This window comes from Conger conger, chromosome 4, assembly GCF_963514075.1.
Source record: "Conger conger chromosome 4, fConCon1.1, whole genome shotgun sequence".
Taxonomy (NCBI): Eukaryota; Metazoa; Chordata; class Actinopteri; order Anguilliformes; family Congridae; genus Conger; species Conger conger.
This window is the reverse complement of record NC_083763.1, coordinates 15,506,151-15,525,690: the sequence shown is the minus strand read 5'-3', so window position 1 is coordinate 15,525,690 and position 19,540 is coordinate 15,506,151. Positions and strand designations below refer to the sequence as shown.

General features: G+C 39.6%; 3 protein-coding genes across 5 annotated transcripts in view; all 3 read left to right on the top strand.

Annotated features, from left to right (window-relative positions):
• Positions 1-2,828, top strand: part of ddah1 (dimethylarginine dimethylaminohydrolase 1) — a 57,473-nt gene extending 54,645 nt beyond the window's left edge. For all 3 annotated transcript variants that reach the window (XM_061238481.1, XM_061238478.1, XM_061238479.1), the window contains exon 6: positions 1,150-2,828. In XM_061238481.1, the coding sequence (XP_061094465.1) occupies positions 1,150-1,266 (117 nt within the window). In that variant the 3' untranslated portion in view covers positions 1,267-2,828. The remainder of the gene's footprint in view (positions 1-1,149) is intronic.
• A 3,732-nt stretch (positions 2,829-6,560) lies between these two features.
• LOC133126066 (ciliary microtubule-associated protein 2-like) lies at positions 6,561-13,701 on the top strand. Its single transcript, XM_061237870.1, has 10 exons — positions 6,561-6,610; positions 6,908-6,995; positions 8,268-8,438; positions 9,320-9,445; positions 9,864-9,998; positions 10,532-10,699; positions 11,013-11,183; positions 13,038-13,178; positions 13,265-13,395; positions 13,656-13,701. Exons 1-10 carry the CDS (start codon positions 6,561-6,563, stop codon positions 13,699-13,701), a joined length of 1,227 nt encoding a protein of 408 aa, XP_061093854.1.
• A 1,012-nt stretch (positions 13,702-14,713) lies between these two features.
• c4h1orf52 (chromosome 4 C1orf52 homolog) lies at positions 14,714-18,892 on the top strand. The gene is made up of 3 exons (XM_061239605.1): positions 14,714-15,253; positions 15,743-15,944; positions 17,285-18,892. The coding sequence occupies exons 1-3, from the start codon at positions 14,945-14,947 to the stop codon at positions 17,434-17,436; spliced, it is 663 nt and encodes a 220-aa protein (XP_061095589.1). The 5' UTR covers positions 14,714-14,944; the 3' UTR covers positions 17,437-18,892.
• Positions 18,893-19,540: the final 648 nt, after the last annotated feature.

The following is a 19,540-nucleotide window of genomic DNA, read 5'->3' as shown; positions in this document are numbered from 1 at the left end:
CATTTCCATCGGCATCTAACTGCCTTTGATGAGGAATTGACCTTGCTGTTCCAATACTTTTGGAGCGGACTATGTCAATGCATGTACAGTAAGGCTGTAGTATGTGTCAATGTGTAAATCATACTGCTTTTAGATGCCCTATATTTAAACAAAGACTATTCTTACATCAAAGGTATTATTGTGTTGTGATTACAAACACTTCTGCTAATTGAAAAGCAGCTTGATTGAAAATAACAGACACATTCTGATGAAGTGGGCAGATGTGTGAAGTTTGCTTTTGAAAGCCTCTCAGCACCATCGTCTTTAAACGGCAGTAAGAGGATTGTCTTGCCAATTTCAGGGTCTTTGCAGGTTTGCCTTTTAATGGGGAACATTCTCCCCCAAAATCCTTGGGCTATTTTTAGCAGGGCTGTTATATAACAGTCCTACTTCTCGAGAACAAAGGTGAAAGTGTAAAAGTGCCCTGCAAATTATTTTCCATTTTGCTGGGGGTGGCGGTTGCAGATTCAGCAGGAGATAAATCTGGTCCATGGACAAAGGCTCTCAGAAGCACTGCAGTCCTACACAACTTATAAATTCCAACTGCTGCAATAGGATCACAGCTGGAAACACAGGCTGCCATAAAACCCCTTTGAGAAAGCCGTATAAGGTGATTGATTTAGTAATGTTTTGGTGAAGTTTGGCAAAAGGGTTGCTTCCAAATTTTCCTGCTGGCCACAGAGCTTTATTCTGCGAGACCAGGGCTCCTTGCATAAGGGCAATGGAATCTAATCATGTGGAGCGTGTGGCCTTATTACTGGAGTCACAGTGCTACAGAGCAGCATTCCTTCCTGGAAGTGTCTTAGGAAAACGCTCGCTTTTCTCTGGAAATCCTCCATCCAATGACACATTGTTTCATGGGGGTTTTTCCAGAGATGTAACATTTCTTTAACTTTTTGTAAGATATTTAAAAACTGCGTCAGATCAAATGTTCATTTTAGCAGTTTTTTATCTCTGTTAAGATGTCTTTGCATCTCTTATGCTTCTCAATTAAATAAAGCTGGAACAGGCCAACACAGCAAGCAGGAAGTTGCGTTCTGAATGGTTGCATAAACTCTATCATCGTGTAAGGGGGTATTAATGCGAGGACTCTCTGCCCTCTTTTTCTAGGTCTTTGAGAAGCTAAAGGATCACATGCTGATCCCTGTCTCCAACACAGAGAAAGTAAAAGCGGACGGCGCGCTGACGTGCATGGGTGTGTTCATCAACAAGAAAGCAGAAATCTGAGGGTTGGAAATGGTTTTCAGGGCTTGGTGGTCAGATCACCGAAGCACTAATCATAACCGAAGGCCCCAACCAAGTACTTATTGACCCCTGTATGTTAGTTCCTGTGGTACTGATTGATAATTGTTGTCGAATGGTTGTTTACAGACTGTTCAGTACTTTTGAGTTCCCATGTATGTATGTGTAGTATGTTTACACCACCGAGACCCTGAAACTTACGACACATTAATTTACTAATAAACATACGTTGCGCATTTCAATTTAATATTTAAATATTCTTTGCTAAGAATTGTAAAGAATTAAATAATTAAGTCTGGTTTATTGCACATTTCTGAATATGTATATGAACTTCTAGGAGTAATTAGGATGGGGTCTTAGAAGAATTTAATTTGAATAATCAGCAAGTCACCGGGTTCTGAAGTACATCACTTTTTATTTTGGCTGTCGATCGATCGATGCCATGCTGTGATTTTGGTGCTAGCAATTCATACAGTTGATTGTTGCTTTTTATTCTTCTGTGACTTAGGTATCTTTCTCCATTGCCTGTAAGCTTGTTGTGAATGTTTTGTGTTAATTTACTATAACCAAGCTGTGCCTCTGCATGACGGATTAAGCACAGCCTTGCACTGTGACCTGCATCTGAATGAGCTGTTTGGAGGTTGTTTGTACAATCTTTTTCTTTTTGATGGAATGATCTGCCACCTGACAGTTCCAGGAGTAGTCATGGCAATGTTAGTGTGCCATATGTACGTGACCTATGATTATGGCACAGTTCTGTGTAGTGTTTAATCTTAATGCCTACTCCTGTTGCACTCCTGCATTTAATGTGGGAGAGTCTGCTAACCCTCATCTAATCCTCACTATGTCCTGATAGTAGGCCTATATAACCCCTCTCATTTCTCAAATAGATTTTTCACTGAGGCTAAAATTGGGATGAAACATGGAAAGAATTATTTTGGAAGACCAGCATGTTATCCCATGAATACTATCTTATTTCTACCTTTCCTCTTGCACACAGTGCTGGTGTAATTTATGACAATGATGTCATATAGTCTGGCGCAAGATCAAGATGACCAGCTTTGAAAAAGTTTCATTTGTGACACAAGTTTGGCAAAGAGTGTGATGACAGCACAGTTGCTGTGCGTGGTGTTGAGCTCAGTCAGTTGAGTGCAGTGCAGATGTTGGGCTTTTTCGTCATGGAAAAATCTGTCATTATTCTGGCTTACTACACGATGACTTTGGGGTAGCCCTGCCCTCCTGTTAATGAACAGTTGGGTACTAAATACCCTGAAATAAAAAATATTGAACCACTTTTATACAGTTCTATTTTTATTGGAAAGGACAGATTTATTAAAACGATTGACTATCAAATGATTCCATAAAAAAATGTATCCATTAAAATGTGTATGTTTGCCATTGTGATATTTGAAATTGTTTTTAGATACTGTAATCCTCAGGTTTTTTTTGTTGTCTAGTTTTGTATGTGAACATGTGTGTGTGTGTGCTTTATTAACTTACTGGAGTATTGCTTGCTTTTGTCAAATAAAGTTAGCCTAATATCAAAACTGGTGTGCTTATGTCATTATACTGTGATTAGAGATTAATTAGTATAAAGTATATATTGTGTACTGTATACAACAATCAGTGCTAAAAGATCTGTACGCTTTTCCATTGATTTGTTTCCTTTTACCCATTTAATTTACCCTTTATTTCATAAATGGATGCGCAGTGTTTGGCTCATGAAAATAAATGCTGACCTGACAGAGCATGTGGTATAACTCCCCCTAGTGGGAAATCCCATTATTTTAAAAGACTAGCTGAGATCTCCAAAAATGTATGAAAATGCTTCATCAAGTTGAAAAACTGATACAACAAATGGTCTTTCAGTGTCCAATTTCACAAGTGATTCGCATGATACAAAAGGGGAAAATATCTGAAGCTAGAGGAAAGCAAAAAAAAAATGCATTCTCATATGGAATCATTCAAATCTACATACGTCCCATTCAAACTAATACCAGTGCAGAAATGAACATTTTATAATCCCTTTGCATTTGATCATAGTCTTGATGTATGTTAGTTTGTGTCCTTCATGTGCCTACAGGCTAGAAACTGACTTCACCGCAAGAATACCGGCTGGATATTAGAATAGTCTGTGACAAAGATAGATATGAAACCCTACATACAGTTGTGTTCAAAATAATAGCAGTCCAACATGACTTACCAGATCAATCACTGTTTTTGGTAGAAAATATATTACTACATGGCAAATAATTTACCAGTAGGTGTAGTAGAGTCATAGAAAACAAACAGACCCAACATTCATGATACACATGCTCCTGAGTCTGTGTAATTGAATAATTAATTGAAAGAGGCGTGTTCAAAATAATAGCAGTGTGGAGTTCAATTAGTGAGGGCATTCATTCTGTGAAAAAACAGGTGTGAATCAGGTGGCCCTTATTTAAGGATGAAGCCAGCACATGTTTGCATGCATTTCTCTCTGAAAACCTGAGAAAAATGGGTCATTCCAGACATTGTTCAAAAGAACAGTGTACTTTGATTAAAACGTTGATTGGAGAGGGAAAAACGTATAAAGAAGTGCAGAAAATAATAGGCTGCTCGGCTAAAATGATCTCCAATGCTTTAAAATGGAAAGCAAAACCAGAGAGACGTGGAAGAAAACGAAGGACTACCATTCGAATGGATTGAAGAATAGCCAGAATGGCAAAGACTCAGCCAATGATCAGCTCCAGGGTGATCAAAGACAGTCTGAAGTTACCGGTGAGTACTGTGACAATTAGAAGACGCCTGTATGAAGCTAATCTATCGCCCCCGCAAAGTCCCACTGGCTTCTTCTGCTACTCTCGACGGAGGCGGTCGCATTTTCTTTCTCTCCCTGCCCTTATCTCTCCTGCTTTGCTCTTGTCCTTGTGTAGTCTCTGTCTGAACCTGTAACTCTGAGCCTCTCTCTGCATCTCTTTCCGAAAACTGAAATTATGGATCTGATCAGCTGGTCTCTCAATGCAATTGATCTAATTTTTCTTGACGAGAAAACTGGGTAAGGGAGAACCCGCCTGCCCCGACGGAATGCATGCAGCCGGATACATGATGGACTCGTATGAGGTACCGAGGGTCGTGTGTCTGTCCATCCTTTCCGTGGAGGATATTGAAGACGTCTACATAATTGGGATTATGATAACAGGTTTCCTGCTGTTTGGATTTGGTGGGTTCCTGGTTTATCGCAAAGTTCGAAAGGCGTTGGCAGCAGTTTTGGCAATTGAGAAGCTGTCCGTCTTTGAGGGAATGTGTCGGATCATGAACACTCAGACTTAAGCGATAGGCGAACTGCATCGCCTCACTCGCAAGATGGATAACGACTTGGAGAAGTGGATTGGAACGACTCGGAATGGGCCATCACATTCGGCTAATTTGGACCGAGAGAACCAGTGAGACTTTAAGGCAGGCAGAAAACTGCAGAGTCGGCCTAACCCAAACAAGCTTATCTTCATTGGCTCCCCCGCTTCGGCCTTGGACAGCCGATTTCTACTCTCCTGGATGGTATGCAGACAGCTAGCTGCTCAGCCCATCCCCCAAACCCCACCCCTCTCCTCCCTACTCCTCCTGTGGACTTCACCACTTGGGACTCAAGGTTGTCTCCAACCCTCACCACCGATAGAGAACACTGTTGGCCTGGGCGGTGACGAAGTACAGAGGCTCACACATACACATACACAAAGACACACGCACACACACCCTTGGATTCAACGCCTTAGTCGGCCCCCTCGAGTCTTTTCCTATCATAGAGCAGTCTGCTGGGGAGTTGAGCGTTGCGCCATGTGGCTGCGCGCTTCCCCTAGTGTCTGACCTGTGACACCTCTCCTCCCTGAGACCTTTCCCAATACCAAAATGTGCATGTCTCGAGTTTTCTTGTTGTGATGTTTAATTGTTTGCTTATGTGCTGAGGTTTTTTTTCCTAATCCCACACTGGGCCCCCCTAAAGGAGCCCAGTTTGGGGAGTTGTATTTTTTTCCCTCATCTCCCCCCCCATTGTTTCTTTCTTATCTAATGATAGTTCTCCTGCTCCTGTCTCCCTCCCCATGTTGGCCACGAAATGACCTCTGTATGTTTCTTGGATGGGATGAAACTGTCAACTGTAATTTCATTGCTCTGTACTGTGCAATGACAATAAAGCTATTCCATTAAAAAAAAGACACGTGCTGAAGAGGATACAATTTGCCAAAGAACACATCAACTGGCCTAAAGAGAAAAGGAGAAACATTTTGTGGACTGATGAAAGTAAGATTGTTCTTTTTGGGTCCAAGGGCAGTTTGTCAGACGACCACCAAACACTGAATTCAAGCCACAGTACACTCTGAAGACAGTGAAGCATGGTGGTGCGAGCATCATGATATGGGGATGTTTCTCTTACTATGGTGTCGGGCCTATTTATCGCATACAAGGGATCATGGATCAGTTTGCCTATATCAAAATACTTGAAGAGGTCATGTTGCCTTATGCCGAAGAGGAAATGCCCTTGAAATGGGTGTTTCAACAAGACAACGACCCCAAACACACCAGTAAGCGAGCAGCATCTTGGTTCCAGACCAACAAAATTAAAGTTATGGAGTGGCCAGCCCAATCCCCGGACCTTAATCTGATTGAAAACTTGTGGGGTGACATCAAAAATGCTTCTGAGGCAAAACCAAGAAATTCAGAGGAATTGTGGAATGTTGTCAAATCATCCTGGGCTGAAATATCTGTTCATAGGTGCCAGAAGTTTGTCGATTCCATGCAACACGGTGAAACAGTTCTCAGAAACCGTGGTTATACAACTAAATATTAGTTTAGTGATTCACAGGAATGCTAAATCCTGAAGATTTTTCAGTTTATACAGTAAATATTTGAGTTTGTAAAGAAAAATGCAGACACTGCTATTTTTTTGAACAGCCCAATATTCATTTTTTTCATTTTCTGGAAAGTAATTAAAAAATTGACACATTTTTCTTCATATTTTGATTTAGGATATAATGGGCAGTGTTCCCAATGCATCAAAATAAAAACTATTACAAGGATTTTGAGCTTTACTCACGTTTTTAAACACACTGCTATTATTTTGAACACCTGTACGAGACCTGTGCAAGGTAACAAAATGAGAGGGCTCGATTTCCACTGCTCAGATGTTGCCTGGAGACATGCCATTAAAACATTAATGAAGTACTTAAATGTCAGCAGCGACTTCTACTGTCATGTGAGGCAAAAGCAAGTCCACACTCAAATGTGACTGAGATGGAACAAAGAAGATGGCTGAAAAAAAATTCAAAGGAGCTCCGTTTGGAACACAGTTGATGAGGTAACGATCAGAAATTATGTTAATGTTGTCATTATTATTCTGAAGTAGTGAAGTAGTGGTATACCTAGTATAGTATAGTGTGCTATCAGAATTATTGCTACCTGTAAGCACACCAGACCTTACTCGTTAAAAGTGCATAAGAAAATCTATAACTTTGTGTTACTTTCATCTTAAATATTTGTATTCCGGTGCATTGATGCAATTCATTTAGTCTTCTCCATCAGCCTTCATCAATTCTTATTGTATAGCAGCCTTCACTGGTGAAGAGGGACATTTAAAATGTTTTCTGTCAAACAGGTTTGATGTATCTGGCATCTACCCTGCCTTAAAGAAAATAGGAACTTTCACAGAGATTCCTTACTGCAAGATGAGGACCACTGAGCTGGTACAGAACCTGAAAATAATGTATCACTCATTTGCATCTCTCTATAAGATGCTGTAAGGAAGATTAATATTTATGCTTATACAACTTGTTTTATAATTTCCATGCATTGTTGTATTATTTCCATGTCCGAATGACCACTGGATATAAATGTAAAATCTGCCAAATTGTGGAATACTTCACAATGAATACTCAACATACTTCATATATTGCAACCAATAAAATAAATGAAATATCCAGCAAACAAAGCACAGCCCTTTCTGATGCTCCATATCTTCGATATGATATCATAAAATAAAACAGTGGGCTAAAGAAGTATTGACACCCCTAACTAGCAATGTACAAATAATACATAAAATACAAATATATATAAAAATAATACATAAAATACAAATATATTTGCTGAGATAACTCAAAATGCTGATCATGTGAGAAATTCTGTATTTCAATAGAACCAACCAAAAGCAAACATTCATTGAGTAAAAAATAGATTTAACCAAAATCAAGGTTGAATGAGATAAAAAATTTAACGTCATACAGAATCGGCATGTTTAGCATTGAATCAGAGATGCATAAAAGAAGATGCACCTAAAATCAGTGGTATAATGGATTCCACAAAGTATCAAGCAATTTTGCCTTACAATCTGTTCTCCCCTACCACAAGGCTGAGACCTTGCTGTAGGTGGACTTTCCAGCAAGACAATGACCTAAAGCATTTCTCAAAATCCACACAGAAATGGTTCCGTGAAATCTCTGTTCTGCAGTGGATATCTCAGGTGCCACATCTCAATGCAATTAAAAACCTGTGGGCTGAACTGAAGAGGGCAGTTAATAAGCGCATGTGAAGGATCTTGCATGGAGGAATGGTCCAAAATCCATCCAAATGCTCCTTAACCTCGTCAAGCATTACAAGAAAAGACTGCATGCTGTTGCCAGGGGTTGATGCACCAAGTATGAAACCAGGGGAGCTAATAATTATGGAACCTTGATTTTGTTGAAATCTATTTTTTATTAAAGGAGTTTGATTTTGGTTAGTTCCATTGAAACATTAATAAAGAACAGTATTTTTCACACATTCAGTTTTTAAGTATTTTTTGTGCATTTCTAAGCAGGGGTGCCAATAATTCTGGAGCCCACTGTACATACATATGTAGTTCATAGGTCAATAATGGGAAATGTAAAAAAAATATTGTGGTATTAACACAATATTGTGATTAATGAAATCCAACAAGGAATTTTAAATATGTCTAGTCATCTCAATGGTGTGTGTGACAGGAGAGGAATCTCGGACCAGGCAGGTACAATGTGGACAGGGGTGACTTCAGTGCTCCGGTCCTGAGGGAGCGGGCAAAGGGACCAGGCTGGAAGAGAGCACAGGAGATGGCCTGGCTGGCACATACACCCCACGTGCTGTATAAAGAGGCCTGGGAGCACAAGCGCTTCCTGGTGAGAGACACTATAGGTGGCTTCTTCCAGCATGCCTGAAGGACATTTCAAGCTGCATCGCAGGCCATTCATTCCCGGTGGCTGAACCTAGTTTAGAATAAGGTGCTGTACATTCTTTTCAAGTCCCCCCGATTGAGACCTCTAGTTTAATCTGGATGCGACAGGAGAGCTCACACTAAGCATTTCTACTGCAAAGTGCCTGGGGAACAAAGTAATAATAACTAACCCTCATTTTCTATCAATGTAGTGGTGGTGAGTTAGGCCTGCAGATGCCTGTTTTAACATCTGAGACCTCTCTTTTCCCCAATTATGAAGAGACTGGCTGTCTCTTCCCTGCATGGTTGCTTATCATGGTGCTTGTCTGTACTTGCCCCCCAGGGGTAGAATGAACTTCTCATGGAGGTCACTGGCCATTTTCTGATGCAGACTGATGACCCAACTCTTCACTCTACGTCTTGGCTCCCTTCAATTTCATGCCAATACCTTTTTATGTTACTTTAGGATAGTAATTGTATATTGGTCTGGTTTTATATGGGGCGGCCTGTAGCGTAGTGGTTAAGGTAAATGACTGGGATACGCAAGGTCGGTGGTTCTAATCCCGGTGTAGCCACAATAAGATCCGCACAGCTGTTGGGCCCTTGAGCAAGGCCCCTAACTCTGCATTGCTCCAGGGGAGGATTGTCTCCTGCTTAGTCTAAACTGTACGTCGCTCTGGATAAGAGCGTCTGCCAAATGCCATTAATGTAATTAATGTAATATGGATAGATGTATTATTTGTGTTTCTATGTAGGCCTTACCAAAACTTTGATTACTTAAATGAGCAATGACAGCATATGAGTAGTGTGACCTGGAACCCATTTCTGAGCCCATGTCTGTCTTAGAAATCAAAAGTAGGGCCTGGAACCTACAGGACTGCTGATTTCATGGAGCTTCTGCAGAAGAGGCCACAGAGTGTGAGAGGCGTGTGTGAGAGCAGGGAGGAGAGATTCAAAAGCTTTTATGCACAGGTCAGTATTGTATTGTATTAAACTTAAAAAGATCTTTCTTCATCAACCTCAACACAACCAGAACCCCATCCCTAACCACAGTCACACCTCAAATCAAACAACATTGTTTCATACTGTTTCATCGAGTCCTGCTTCATTGTGCAATGAACTCAAGGTCTCAAAAGTCATGCTTTTCAGATTAAGGATAGAGGATTTTATGTGGGTGAACTGCATCACCACCAAAGAGATTGTCTATACACTTGTACATTTAGCTAAAAATAAGAAATGTGTGATTATTATTGTTGTTATTATTGTTGTTATTATTGTTATTATTATTATTATTATTGTTATTATTACTATTACTATGTGTGAGTAAACTGTGGCCCTTGTGGCATGATGTAAGAAGGACAGTGAAAGCATTGGCATGTTGCAGAATGAGACTCCAGGCCCTGGGAGTTATGGGAAAGGGGGCATCCCCACAGCTGTGCTAGATGAGAAGAGGATGCAGTTGACAGGAACTTGTCCCACAATGGACTTTGGCCCTGCAGTGGAGCGAATTCTAGAAGCAAAAAGGGTGAGGATATTCAAATCAATAAAATCATTACCACATTCAAACACATTTTTCATCAATATACCATATATTGTGTAATATGTAGAGAGGTAGTGAAAAAACATGGAAACAACATTTCCATAATTTCCTAACAATGTATTTGGGCCACAGTTGGGCCATAAAATATACAGTAGCTTGTAAGGCTTTTATGTACCATGGCCTTCATGGGCCTGTGCTTTTATGCGTAGGTAAGTATTGCGTCAAAATGTTTTAAATCTTTCTTCATCTTTCACTAACCGCAGTCATACCTCAACTGAAGCAACATTGTTTCATACTGTTTCATCCAGTTCTGCTTCATTGTGCAATGAACTCAAGGTCTCAAAAGTCATGCTTTTCAGATTAAGGATTGAGAATGTTATGTGGGTGAACTGCATCGCCACCAGAGAGATTGTCTATACACTTGTACATTTAGCTAAAAATAAGAAATGTATTATTATTATTATTATTATTACTACTATGTGTGACTATCTGTGGCCCTTGTGGCATGATGTACGAAGGACAGTGAAAGCATGGGCATGTTGCAGAATGAGACTCCAGGCCCTGGGAGTTATGGGAAAGGGGGCATCCCCACAGCTGTGCTGGATGAGAAGAGGATGCAGTTGACAGGAACTTGTCCCACAATGGACTTTGGCCCCGCAGTGGAGCGCATTCTAGAAGCAAAAAGGGTGAGGATATTAAAATCAGTAAAATCATGTATGTATGTGTGTGTCTGTGGGTATGTGTACAGGATCCTGGTACCTATAACTTGAAGAGCTCTACTGACCTGCTCCTGAATCGCTGCTGTGACCACAAATTCATCCCCAGTGGACACTCACCTTCCCAGGGACACACAGAGCAAGATTTGTGTATGGGGCAATATTGTCGATATGCATTTCCATCTGACTTACTGAACTCTAAACAGTTTGTGATCTAATTTTTATCACAACATTTCTTTCCTATCTCATTCTGTTGTCTGTGTCTTGTTTTCTGCTGACACAGAGAATATCAAGTGTGGACTCAGGTGAGAAAATCAGTATGAGTTTGTTTGTAGAAGACTTGAACAGACCAGAGAAGAGGAAACATGGGCTGTTCAGCAAGATGTGTCGAAATCCAGAGTGTCCTACAGAGAGGATTTATCACAGCACCTTGGCCCAGAGCCCTCGTCCAGCGGTAAGTGCTCTGACTAACAAGCCCCCCCAATTTCCAGGACTTCTATTAATAACAACTACCGTACTCCCATCAACTCCCCACTCCTCTAATAGTCAGTACCTTTTTCACTAACCCCCCTGTAGTCAGTAACTCTCTCGCAAGAGGTCAGTGTATGTCTCACAAACACACCCCTTCCCTAATTTCCTGCATACCTCCTGTCAGTGCTGTTAGCTCAAGTAACTATAGTCTCTCGCTGCAGTCAGGCCTCTACTATCAGTGCCATCACCTGGTACATGTAAGCTTTGAAGCTGATTCAAAATATTGTTTTTAGGTTTAATATGTGTAGTTGGTTACTGTGAAATGATACTTGCAGCTATGAGCATGCATCCAAGCAGAATCCAAGGCACCAAGGAATCATGTGATTTTAACTAAGCTGGCATTCACATGGTGTCTAGGATAATGAATTTCAATGGTAGCAGTATAATCATTGTGTCAATTCACAGTGATGAATGATTTACTTGTAATTGCTCTAAGAGCTCTGAAAGTGAGGCTAATATTGGAGTCTGGGCTCTGGCTTTCATAGTAGTGCTCGGCACTGTATGCTACAAGGAAAAAGATCAATGTATACTCATGGGACAACTGCTCACTCCTCACTATGTATTGCAGATGTTTACAAAACATCTCCAAAACATTAATGATACACTGAATATATCACAGTAGGTATGAGGTGCAGTCAATTTTGCCGCCAAACATATTGATGGTGTGTATGACCAAAATGTTACATCTCATCTGACCACAGCACTCTCTTCCATTCATAATTACAAATAGGTTTGGCCTACTCAAGATGCTTGGTTTTGTTATTGTGCTGTCTTCGTGCCACCCTTCCAAAGAGTTTGCTGGTATGGAGGTACCATTTTATGTTTTGTTTTTTTTACTTGGAGACACAACCAATCTCTGCAATTCTCGAACTGCGATTCTTTGGTTACTCATGACCTCCCTCACCATATTCCGTGCTCTCTGTGGGGATAATGTTCACTTGCATCCTCTTCCTGGCAAGTTGGCAACCATTGGCATCCCATTTTTTACGCCTTTTTATTATTTCCCCTACAGTGCAAAGTGGTATTTTTAACCGTTTATGTATTTTATTTATACTCATTACCCGACATTGTCAATTACAATCTGTGTCTTCTGAATCGACAGTTCTTGGGTTTTCCCATGCTTATGGTTGACAAAGGGATGTTGCATGCCTGTTACCTCATTTTTAAACTGGAACTGATGGAATGACACAATATAGTTCCATAAGACTGCGATTAACTAAAGTAAAGTAAAATTGTATAGCCAATTTCACTTTGTTTGATTTTATTTACAATAATCGTTAGGGATGCCAATAATTCTGGCTCTTGTGTTTTTCAGAAACAATGAGATTACTAAATAAAAAAACTTTAAAACATGAGAGTAAATGTATTGAAATAAAAGTATATAGTTTTCCCGTATGTTTGAACATAAAATAGAGATAATTATCCATGTTGTTTATTATATGCAGCCCACTGTATATGTTTAGTCAGAGGGCTTGGGGTTTGCAGCACTGAATGTATGATTTAAATGAGCCATGTCATTAAATTCTAATTGATTTCAGACAGTGTATACTTGCAACAGATCTTATCCAGTGGTGCACCTTGATCCACCTGATTGAAAAAGATTACTTTTAACTTGGAGACAGCAATAGGTCATGAGGTACAGGGGAACACTTCCACCTTAATATGGCCAATACTGTGAGACGCAACAGAATCAGGACTAGGGCACCCTCTTCTGGGCTCTCTGGCTAATCAATGCATTTTCCCCCCTCTTTTCAAATACTGTACTGTACACTGACAGTCGTTTCCTGGTCCTGGCTGGTACACTGTACACCCCCCGTCTGGAATAGTAAATCAGGACCCACCACCTTTCCTGTCTTCTACCCCTCGTATCAGTGAGAGGGCAGAGAGACTGCAGAACAGCAACTACAATAATGTAAGGGTAGCCTATTCCACTCATTTTTAAGACAATGTCTTCTTACCCAGGCAGAATATGTCTGTTACTTTGAGTGTGGATTGTGTTTGCAGTGCATGCTGGGTCCAGGAACATACAAAATCGACAAGAAAGATCAACGAACAACATTGCACAGCCATCATTCTGCTTTCAAGTCACATACACAGCGATACCTCCACAACCTGGAGAGAGACAGGTTTAACCAGTAAGACTTGCACTCATTCCCAGACCCATTAAAATAGCTTCAACCCAACCATAAAATAGATAACATGAAAGTTATGGGGCGGGAGCTTATTCATAAAACAGAGATAAATGATACACATATCACAGGTAGAAGGTAACCTCCATCTGCCACTGGTCAGGAATGTATATAAAGTTGATATTTACAAATTCCAGTCTTACAGACCTCTCATAGGTCTCTATTGACACAGACATTACATGTCTTTTTATTTCTGTATATTATAGGGAGAGACTGCAACCCATTCACTTTCCTGTTAACAAGGGGTCTTAGCTGGAGTCCCAGGATACATCTGTCCACTGAGGAAGTCTTAGCTGGAGTCCCAAGATACATCTGTCCACTGAGTAAGTCTTAGCTGGAGTCCCAGGATACATCTGTTCACTGAGGAAGTCTTAGCTGGTGGCCCCAGATGTGCTCACCAGCTGAACTCACACGTCAGAGCTGAGAGGTCTTACCTGGAGCTCTCACATCCAGTACACTCACTCACTGAGCTCATCAGCTTAATGTCTCAGAAGCACCTCTAGCAATGAGTATTCATATACACATGCCATTTTTATCAAGAAACAATATTAATTATAAAGTAAAACTAGGACCAAATTTAAAGCAAACATAAAACACATAGCTCCCTTGCAGTTTTGATTTTCCCTTCCGAAGCATTTGGACCGCAGCAAACTTGTGTGGTGCATTACAGTGTAAAAGGACATACAACCGAATATATTTTGTAAACAGTGGCATTGAGCATGAGCAAAAGCTGAATTGTGTTATGCGGTTACAAATAAATATAAAGCCTGACATGATTCTCCAAATAAATGTGTTATAGACTACCTTCACAGTCTAGTAAGTTGTCCACTTGTCTTCTTGATTACAGTGATCTAATTTATTACAAATTATGTAGTGTTTTTTCTGTTCTGTATTTTGTTTGTGTGTTAAGCAGTAATATTTTGTTAATTTTTGTAATGCTGATTTAATTCTGTACATCAATGACTAGCATATTTTCCATTCTGGTGTCCAAAACTCGGGAAACTGCCCATCTTTCTGACATAAGAGTGGGAACCTCTTTTGGCCTAATACAGTTACCATACCGTTAACTTTAACCCGCTGACGTTGTTGAAGCAGGATTAACCTCGAATTTGGTTCTACGCGCAGGCGCAGTGCTGCAGTTCATAGAGACGGATTGTTTTTCAAGTTCGTTTTAGTTTTTATCGACTCGATCTTAAAATATTTAAAGCACGCAAAGCTTTAAAATTCATAGTAATAAATTATAACCCAACTGTTAGCTTTCAAAGGCGTGAATAATATGCCTTTTCTAACCTCAAAAGATGGCGAACTATGGACTCAGTTCGGCGTCTACTCCAATTCAGTGACGTGCGGTATATACGTCACATGTTAGCGCTCACTGTAAAAATGGAGTGATACAAAATTTTCACGCAGCGTAGTACAGTACCTACGTGAATTTCATCGAAGGTGAAGTTGGTCGCTGAGCAGACAGACTATTAACGCTTCGTCTCGTCTCAAAATGGCTGAAAAAAAGAAACGTGACTCTCTCCATTACTTTATGAGTTACGATGATCTGAGTGGCAGCAGTAATAGTAGCAGCAGCAGTGATTCTGAAGAGGAAGGCCAGGCTTCATCTAAAAAGAAAGGGGGGACAGATCCCGCTGGAAAAGATGTTGCATCTCAGCAAGGGATCAAACGAGCCGCAAGTGGATCCGCCTTACCTAAACCAGACGATCTCTTTAAATCTGTTTCAAAGCCGTCGTTCTTATACAACCCGTTAAATAAACACATTGATTGGGAAAGCCGTACGGTGAAAGCTCCGGAGGAGGTAAACACAATAGCATTACCTTTAGCTAGCTACCATGCTACATAGTTAGCCAACTTCCAAAGCAATGGCAGCATGCGTGCACGACTAAGCTGCATAACCTTAGTTGTATTTTGCATTGAGTTCGCTAGCATTGCTACAGTCTGTCGAGATTAGCTAACGTTAGCTATTGTAACGTGTTGTCCTTTTCGATGTTGGTCAGCGAAATCATGCTGTCAACTGGATTATGTAACAATTACAGCAGTTCTGGTGCTAATGTTTCAAGATGATATATGTTTAGAAAGTATTTTGCATTTCATTGATGTACCTAATTAAAAAACTATTGGCCAACTGTGAATGTTTAAAGGGGAAAATAATCAAATGATATTCTACAAACAAACCAGTTGCAATACACATTTCAAGGAAGTGTATATTTTACGAATTGATTGTAAAGTGCGATGTTGGATGTATGCATTTTCAAAGCACAAAGTGTCGTCTCCACACTCCCTACAGCCGGCCAAGGAATTCAAAGTCTGGAAAACAAATGCCGTGCCCCCACCACAGACCTATGCCACAGAGAAGAAGACTGCTCCTCCAGGCATGGATATGGCTATAAAATGGTCCAATATCTATGAAGACAACGGAGAGGATGCTCCACAGCCCGCTACAGGAAATGCACAGTTCTTGCCAGATGAGGAGAAACACATACAGTCAGGTTGCAACCTAACTTGCTTTTATGTAATTTCCTTTACAATATACTGTAGAAGGCAGGTGACAGTGACCGTTCCACACACTTTTATAGACTTTTCCTAGCTAAGCACCTGATGAGATATCCACTGAAAGACGTGGGGAGGGCATGCCCTCTAGTCCTCAGCCATTCTAGTCCTTCCCAATTCTGAGATCAGTGCTTGAAAAGCAATTTGGTAGCATCGCCTGATTCAATGCATGGTGTTGACTGTAGGTATAACATTTATATTATGTTTTTATTCAGTCGCTGAGTAATTTTCAGTGTACTGTAGCACTCCCGTCCCGTTAATACATTTAACCAAACAAAACCGCTCTTGCTGCTCCAAGCTCACTGCTGAAGATAACAACATGGGACAGCTGGGTCAAATGCGTCTGCATTTGCTTTGTACATGATGAAGGAAGAATTTTTTTTGTGCTTTAGATTAACTTTTTTTTAGAGAGAGTGAATGACACGTTCATTCAGCTGTGTAGTTTTAGATTGCAGGCCAACTGATGTTGTGACGTCCTTCCCTCCCCGGCATCACTTTGTAAATACAGTACAGGAGAGGATGATCTTCTTATTTATCTGTATATGAGAAATAATTGGCATTAAAGTGGGGAAATGGCGTGTGACACAATCTTCTGCCTAGTATCAGATTATGGATTCTGGATATTTTGGTTAAGAACTGCCACAAGGAAAATGAAGTCAAATAGATAATTTGTTGTTCTGGCCAGAAAATGATCAAAAAGTGTTGTATATTGAACCATGTAGTTGGTAAGGTGGAAAACTTACTATCAAAATGAAACTTTGTGTTAGGTCTTGTTTGAACTGATCAAATCGTGCTAATGTATTGCAGTATCAACTCAATTATTTGTACACATAAATAGGCATATTATACCTTTTGAAGAACCTAAAGTTTCATTTTGATTGGAAACTTTCTATCAAACCATCTACTTGGTTGAGTATCTAACACGTTTTGGTCGTTTTCTGCCCAGATCCATCCTTGCATTGTATATATTTAAAATAAATGATCCGTTTGACTTCATTTTGCTTGTGGCTGTGCTAATACCTCATTTGCTCTTACATTGAACAGCAACCAACAAGATTAAAGTTGATGGATTCCATCAATTTGCCCTTTGACTCGAAGGCAAGGAATATAAAGCATTGTCCTGCATTTCTTCATGCTTCATGCACACATATGTCAGAACATATTAATCCACTGCTACTGTACATCATTAAGTGCCGTTTTCTGGATGCATAGGTTTTTGGAAATCCACAGTGATTTACTTATGCAAGGCTTGTGCTTTCTTTTTTCTGCCTGTCCTCAGATGAAGAGCAAGAAAAATCTATGTCTGCAAAGAAAAGGAAAGTGGAAAGCTTCCAGCAGAAGGAGAAGAGGAAGAGGGACATGGGGCAGGCCACATCCGATAAGAGTTTTGTGGAAGAGGAGAAGAGGATTCTGCGACAGAGTCTGGAGTAAAAAGGCTGGGATGAGCCAGAGACTGTCCCACAGAGCCTCCCCACTCAGTCGGTCATCAGAGTCTGTGTGTTGTGAATGTACCTGTTGTAGTTGCCCTGGACTTTATAGGTTTTTGAGAAACAATGGGGATAAGTGTTACTTGGTTTAGTTTTTTTAATAAAAATGTTATATATTGTTGTTGTCATATGTGTTGGTTGTATCTCCCAAACATATACGAAAAAGACATTTATTTTTGTCTGAAGAATTAAATTCATTTGTGAAATCTGCGGTTCAGAGATTAATAATATAACTGTTTTGAGATTGAAATGAGGAATTTGAGCCAAAATGTATCATGATTAAATGATTTGTTGCACCTTTTTAAAAACATCATCTTGTACACGTGGTTAAAAGTTTCAGATCAAAAATGTCAAAATTAAAATATGATTAAGAAAAGCACATGAAAGGGAGTCCACTAGGTGGTGCTATTGATTGTGTTTCTTATGAAGACACAGTTGTCACATTTAAAAGAACTGCATTTTTCAGACCAAGACCACATACACTCGGATGTTTTTTTCTTTTGATGTTGCCTAAATAAAAGGACGTGACCTCAAGAAAATATATTCTAAATGCAAAGGATGGGTTTAATTGTGGAAATATTTACTTTTAATATTTACATTTAAAACCAAACTTAAATAGTGTCCACTTATACAGATGCTTTCTGTCAGTGTGTTGCATATTCAATGAATCCTTAATGTGATATTTGGCATTCTGTAACAAGGATCAATGTAGATTTATACTCAAATTCTTTTTTTTAGAAAAATGTTTTTCCTCTTATTAAAAGATGTTTAAAAGATGACAATGAAAAATTGTAGAAAATAGCATTTCATTTTTTAAATGTAATTACATTGAACTTTACATCCATATTTATTAATTTGGCAGATGCTCTTGATGGAAAAAAGCAACTTGCAAGACCATCTTGGAATATAAAATGTTTTATCTACAATAAAAAATAAAGTAAATGGAGCAAATGTGCTGGTATTACAAAGATCCTGTATTTAACGTTACCAGTAATAGTTACATGATATGAGGAATTCTTACTCAATCTTCCATCATCTCTCTGCAAGATACATGTGTGATTAAATTCCAGTCTGCAATATGTCTGGCCATGTCTAAAGCATCTACCTGATCCAACAGTTTTGATGTTGTTATCATATTTTTATGCACAAATAATTATTTGCAGGCTCCTTTTCTTCAAGTTTCACCATGTGGATTTAGCCTTATACAGACTGAAATTCAAATTGTCATTATTTGGAGTGTTGTTCAAGCTTAATAAAAAAGTAAGGCTGGACTCAGATAGACTCAAATTGCTGTTCCGGCAAAGTGTTGTTTTTATCCTTAAACAAATTGTTCTACTTGTAATTGTTTTACTAATTTCAATAAATGGCAGCTGTTCATATTAAAGGCATTTTTAAACCTATTTTTATCTGTTGGGTACTACTGATCCTACTACAGTCTTTCCTGCTTGGATATTGTCAATGTAGTGAATTGTATTTTCACTGCAGTATGTTCTCACAAATTTGTCCCCTGAGACTATGGCTATAAAGATACCACAATATTTTTAGACTGTTTAATCAACAATGTGATTGCTGCTATCTAGCCTGGTCTATATTTATGGACTGAAGATGCTGTTAAGTGTTGAGAAGGAAAGCTGTCTCTATGGATTGTAGAGAATGCTTTTGTGTAGTGTTGAGAGGTCTGTCAACTGTTCACACTCAAGCTGCCATCTCAGCTAGAGGCAGATGTTCCCTAGAAGCAAACAGTTGGTTTTTACACTGCCAACACAGTGTGAAACAGATGTTGTCAGAACAACTTGTTTCTGGCTTGGAAGACATTTTATATCCTGTCAGTTCCTCAGTTTACTTTTGGTTACTACAGGGAATGGATTCCATTTTTTTATATTTGTTTGTGACAGGATTAGAGGCCTAAAGCTATAACAACCAGGTAGATCCACAGTGTCTTACAGAGTTATGTTGAACAGAAGCAAGGAGACAGCTAGTCTGACCTTGTCAATGATAAACATGTCAACCGTGTCTGTAGGTAATCCAGAACACTGATGAGGGGCTGG

Coding starts and splice junctions, on each gene's coding strand:
- LOC133126066 (XM_061237870.1), top strand. CDS start 6,561: ATGGCTGAAAAAAAATTCAAAGGAGCTCCGTTTGGAACACAGTTGATG. Junction 9,446..9,863: donor TCAAAAGCTTTTATGCACAG/GTCAGTATTGTA, acceptor TTGCAGAATGAG/ACTCCAGGCCCTGGGAGTTA. Junction 10,700..11,012: donor GCATTCTAGAAGCAAAAAGG/GTGAGGATATTA, acceptor CTGCTGACACAG/AGAATATCAAGTGTGGACTC.
- c4h1orf52 (XM_061239605.1), top strand. CDS start 14,945: ATGGCTGAAAAAAAGAAACGTGACTCTCTCCATTACTTTATGAGTTAC. Junction 15,254..15,742: donor CGGTGAAAGCTCCGGAGGAG/GTAAACACAATA, acceptor CACTCCCTACAG/CCGGCCAAGGAATTCAAAGT. Junction 15,945..17,284: donor GGAGAAACACATACAGTCAG/GTTGCAACCTAA, acceptor GCCTGTCCTCAG/ATGAAGAGCAAGAAAAATCT.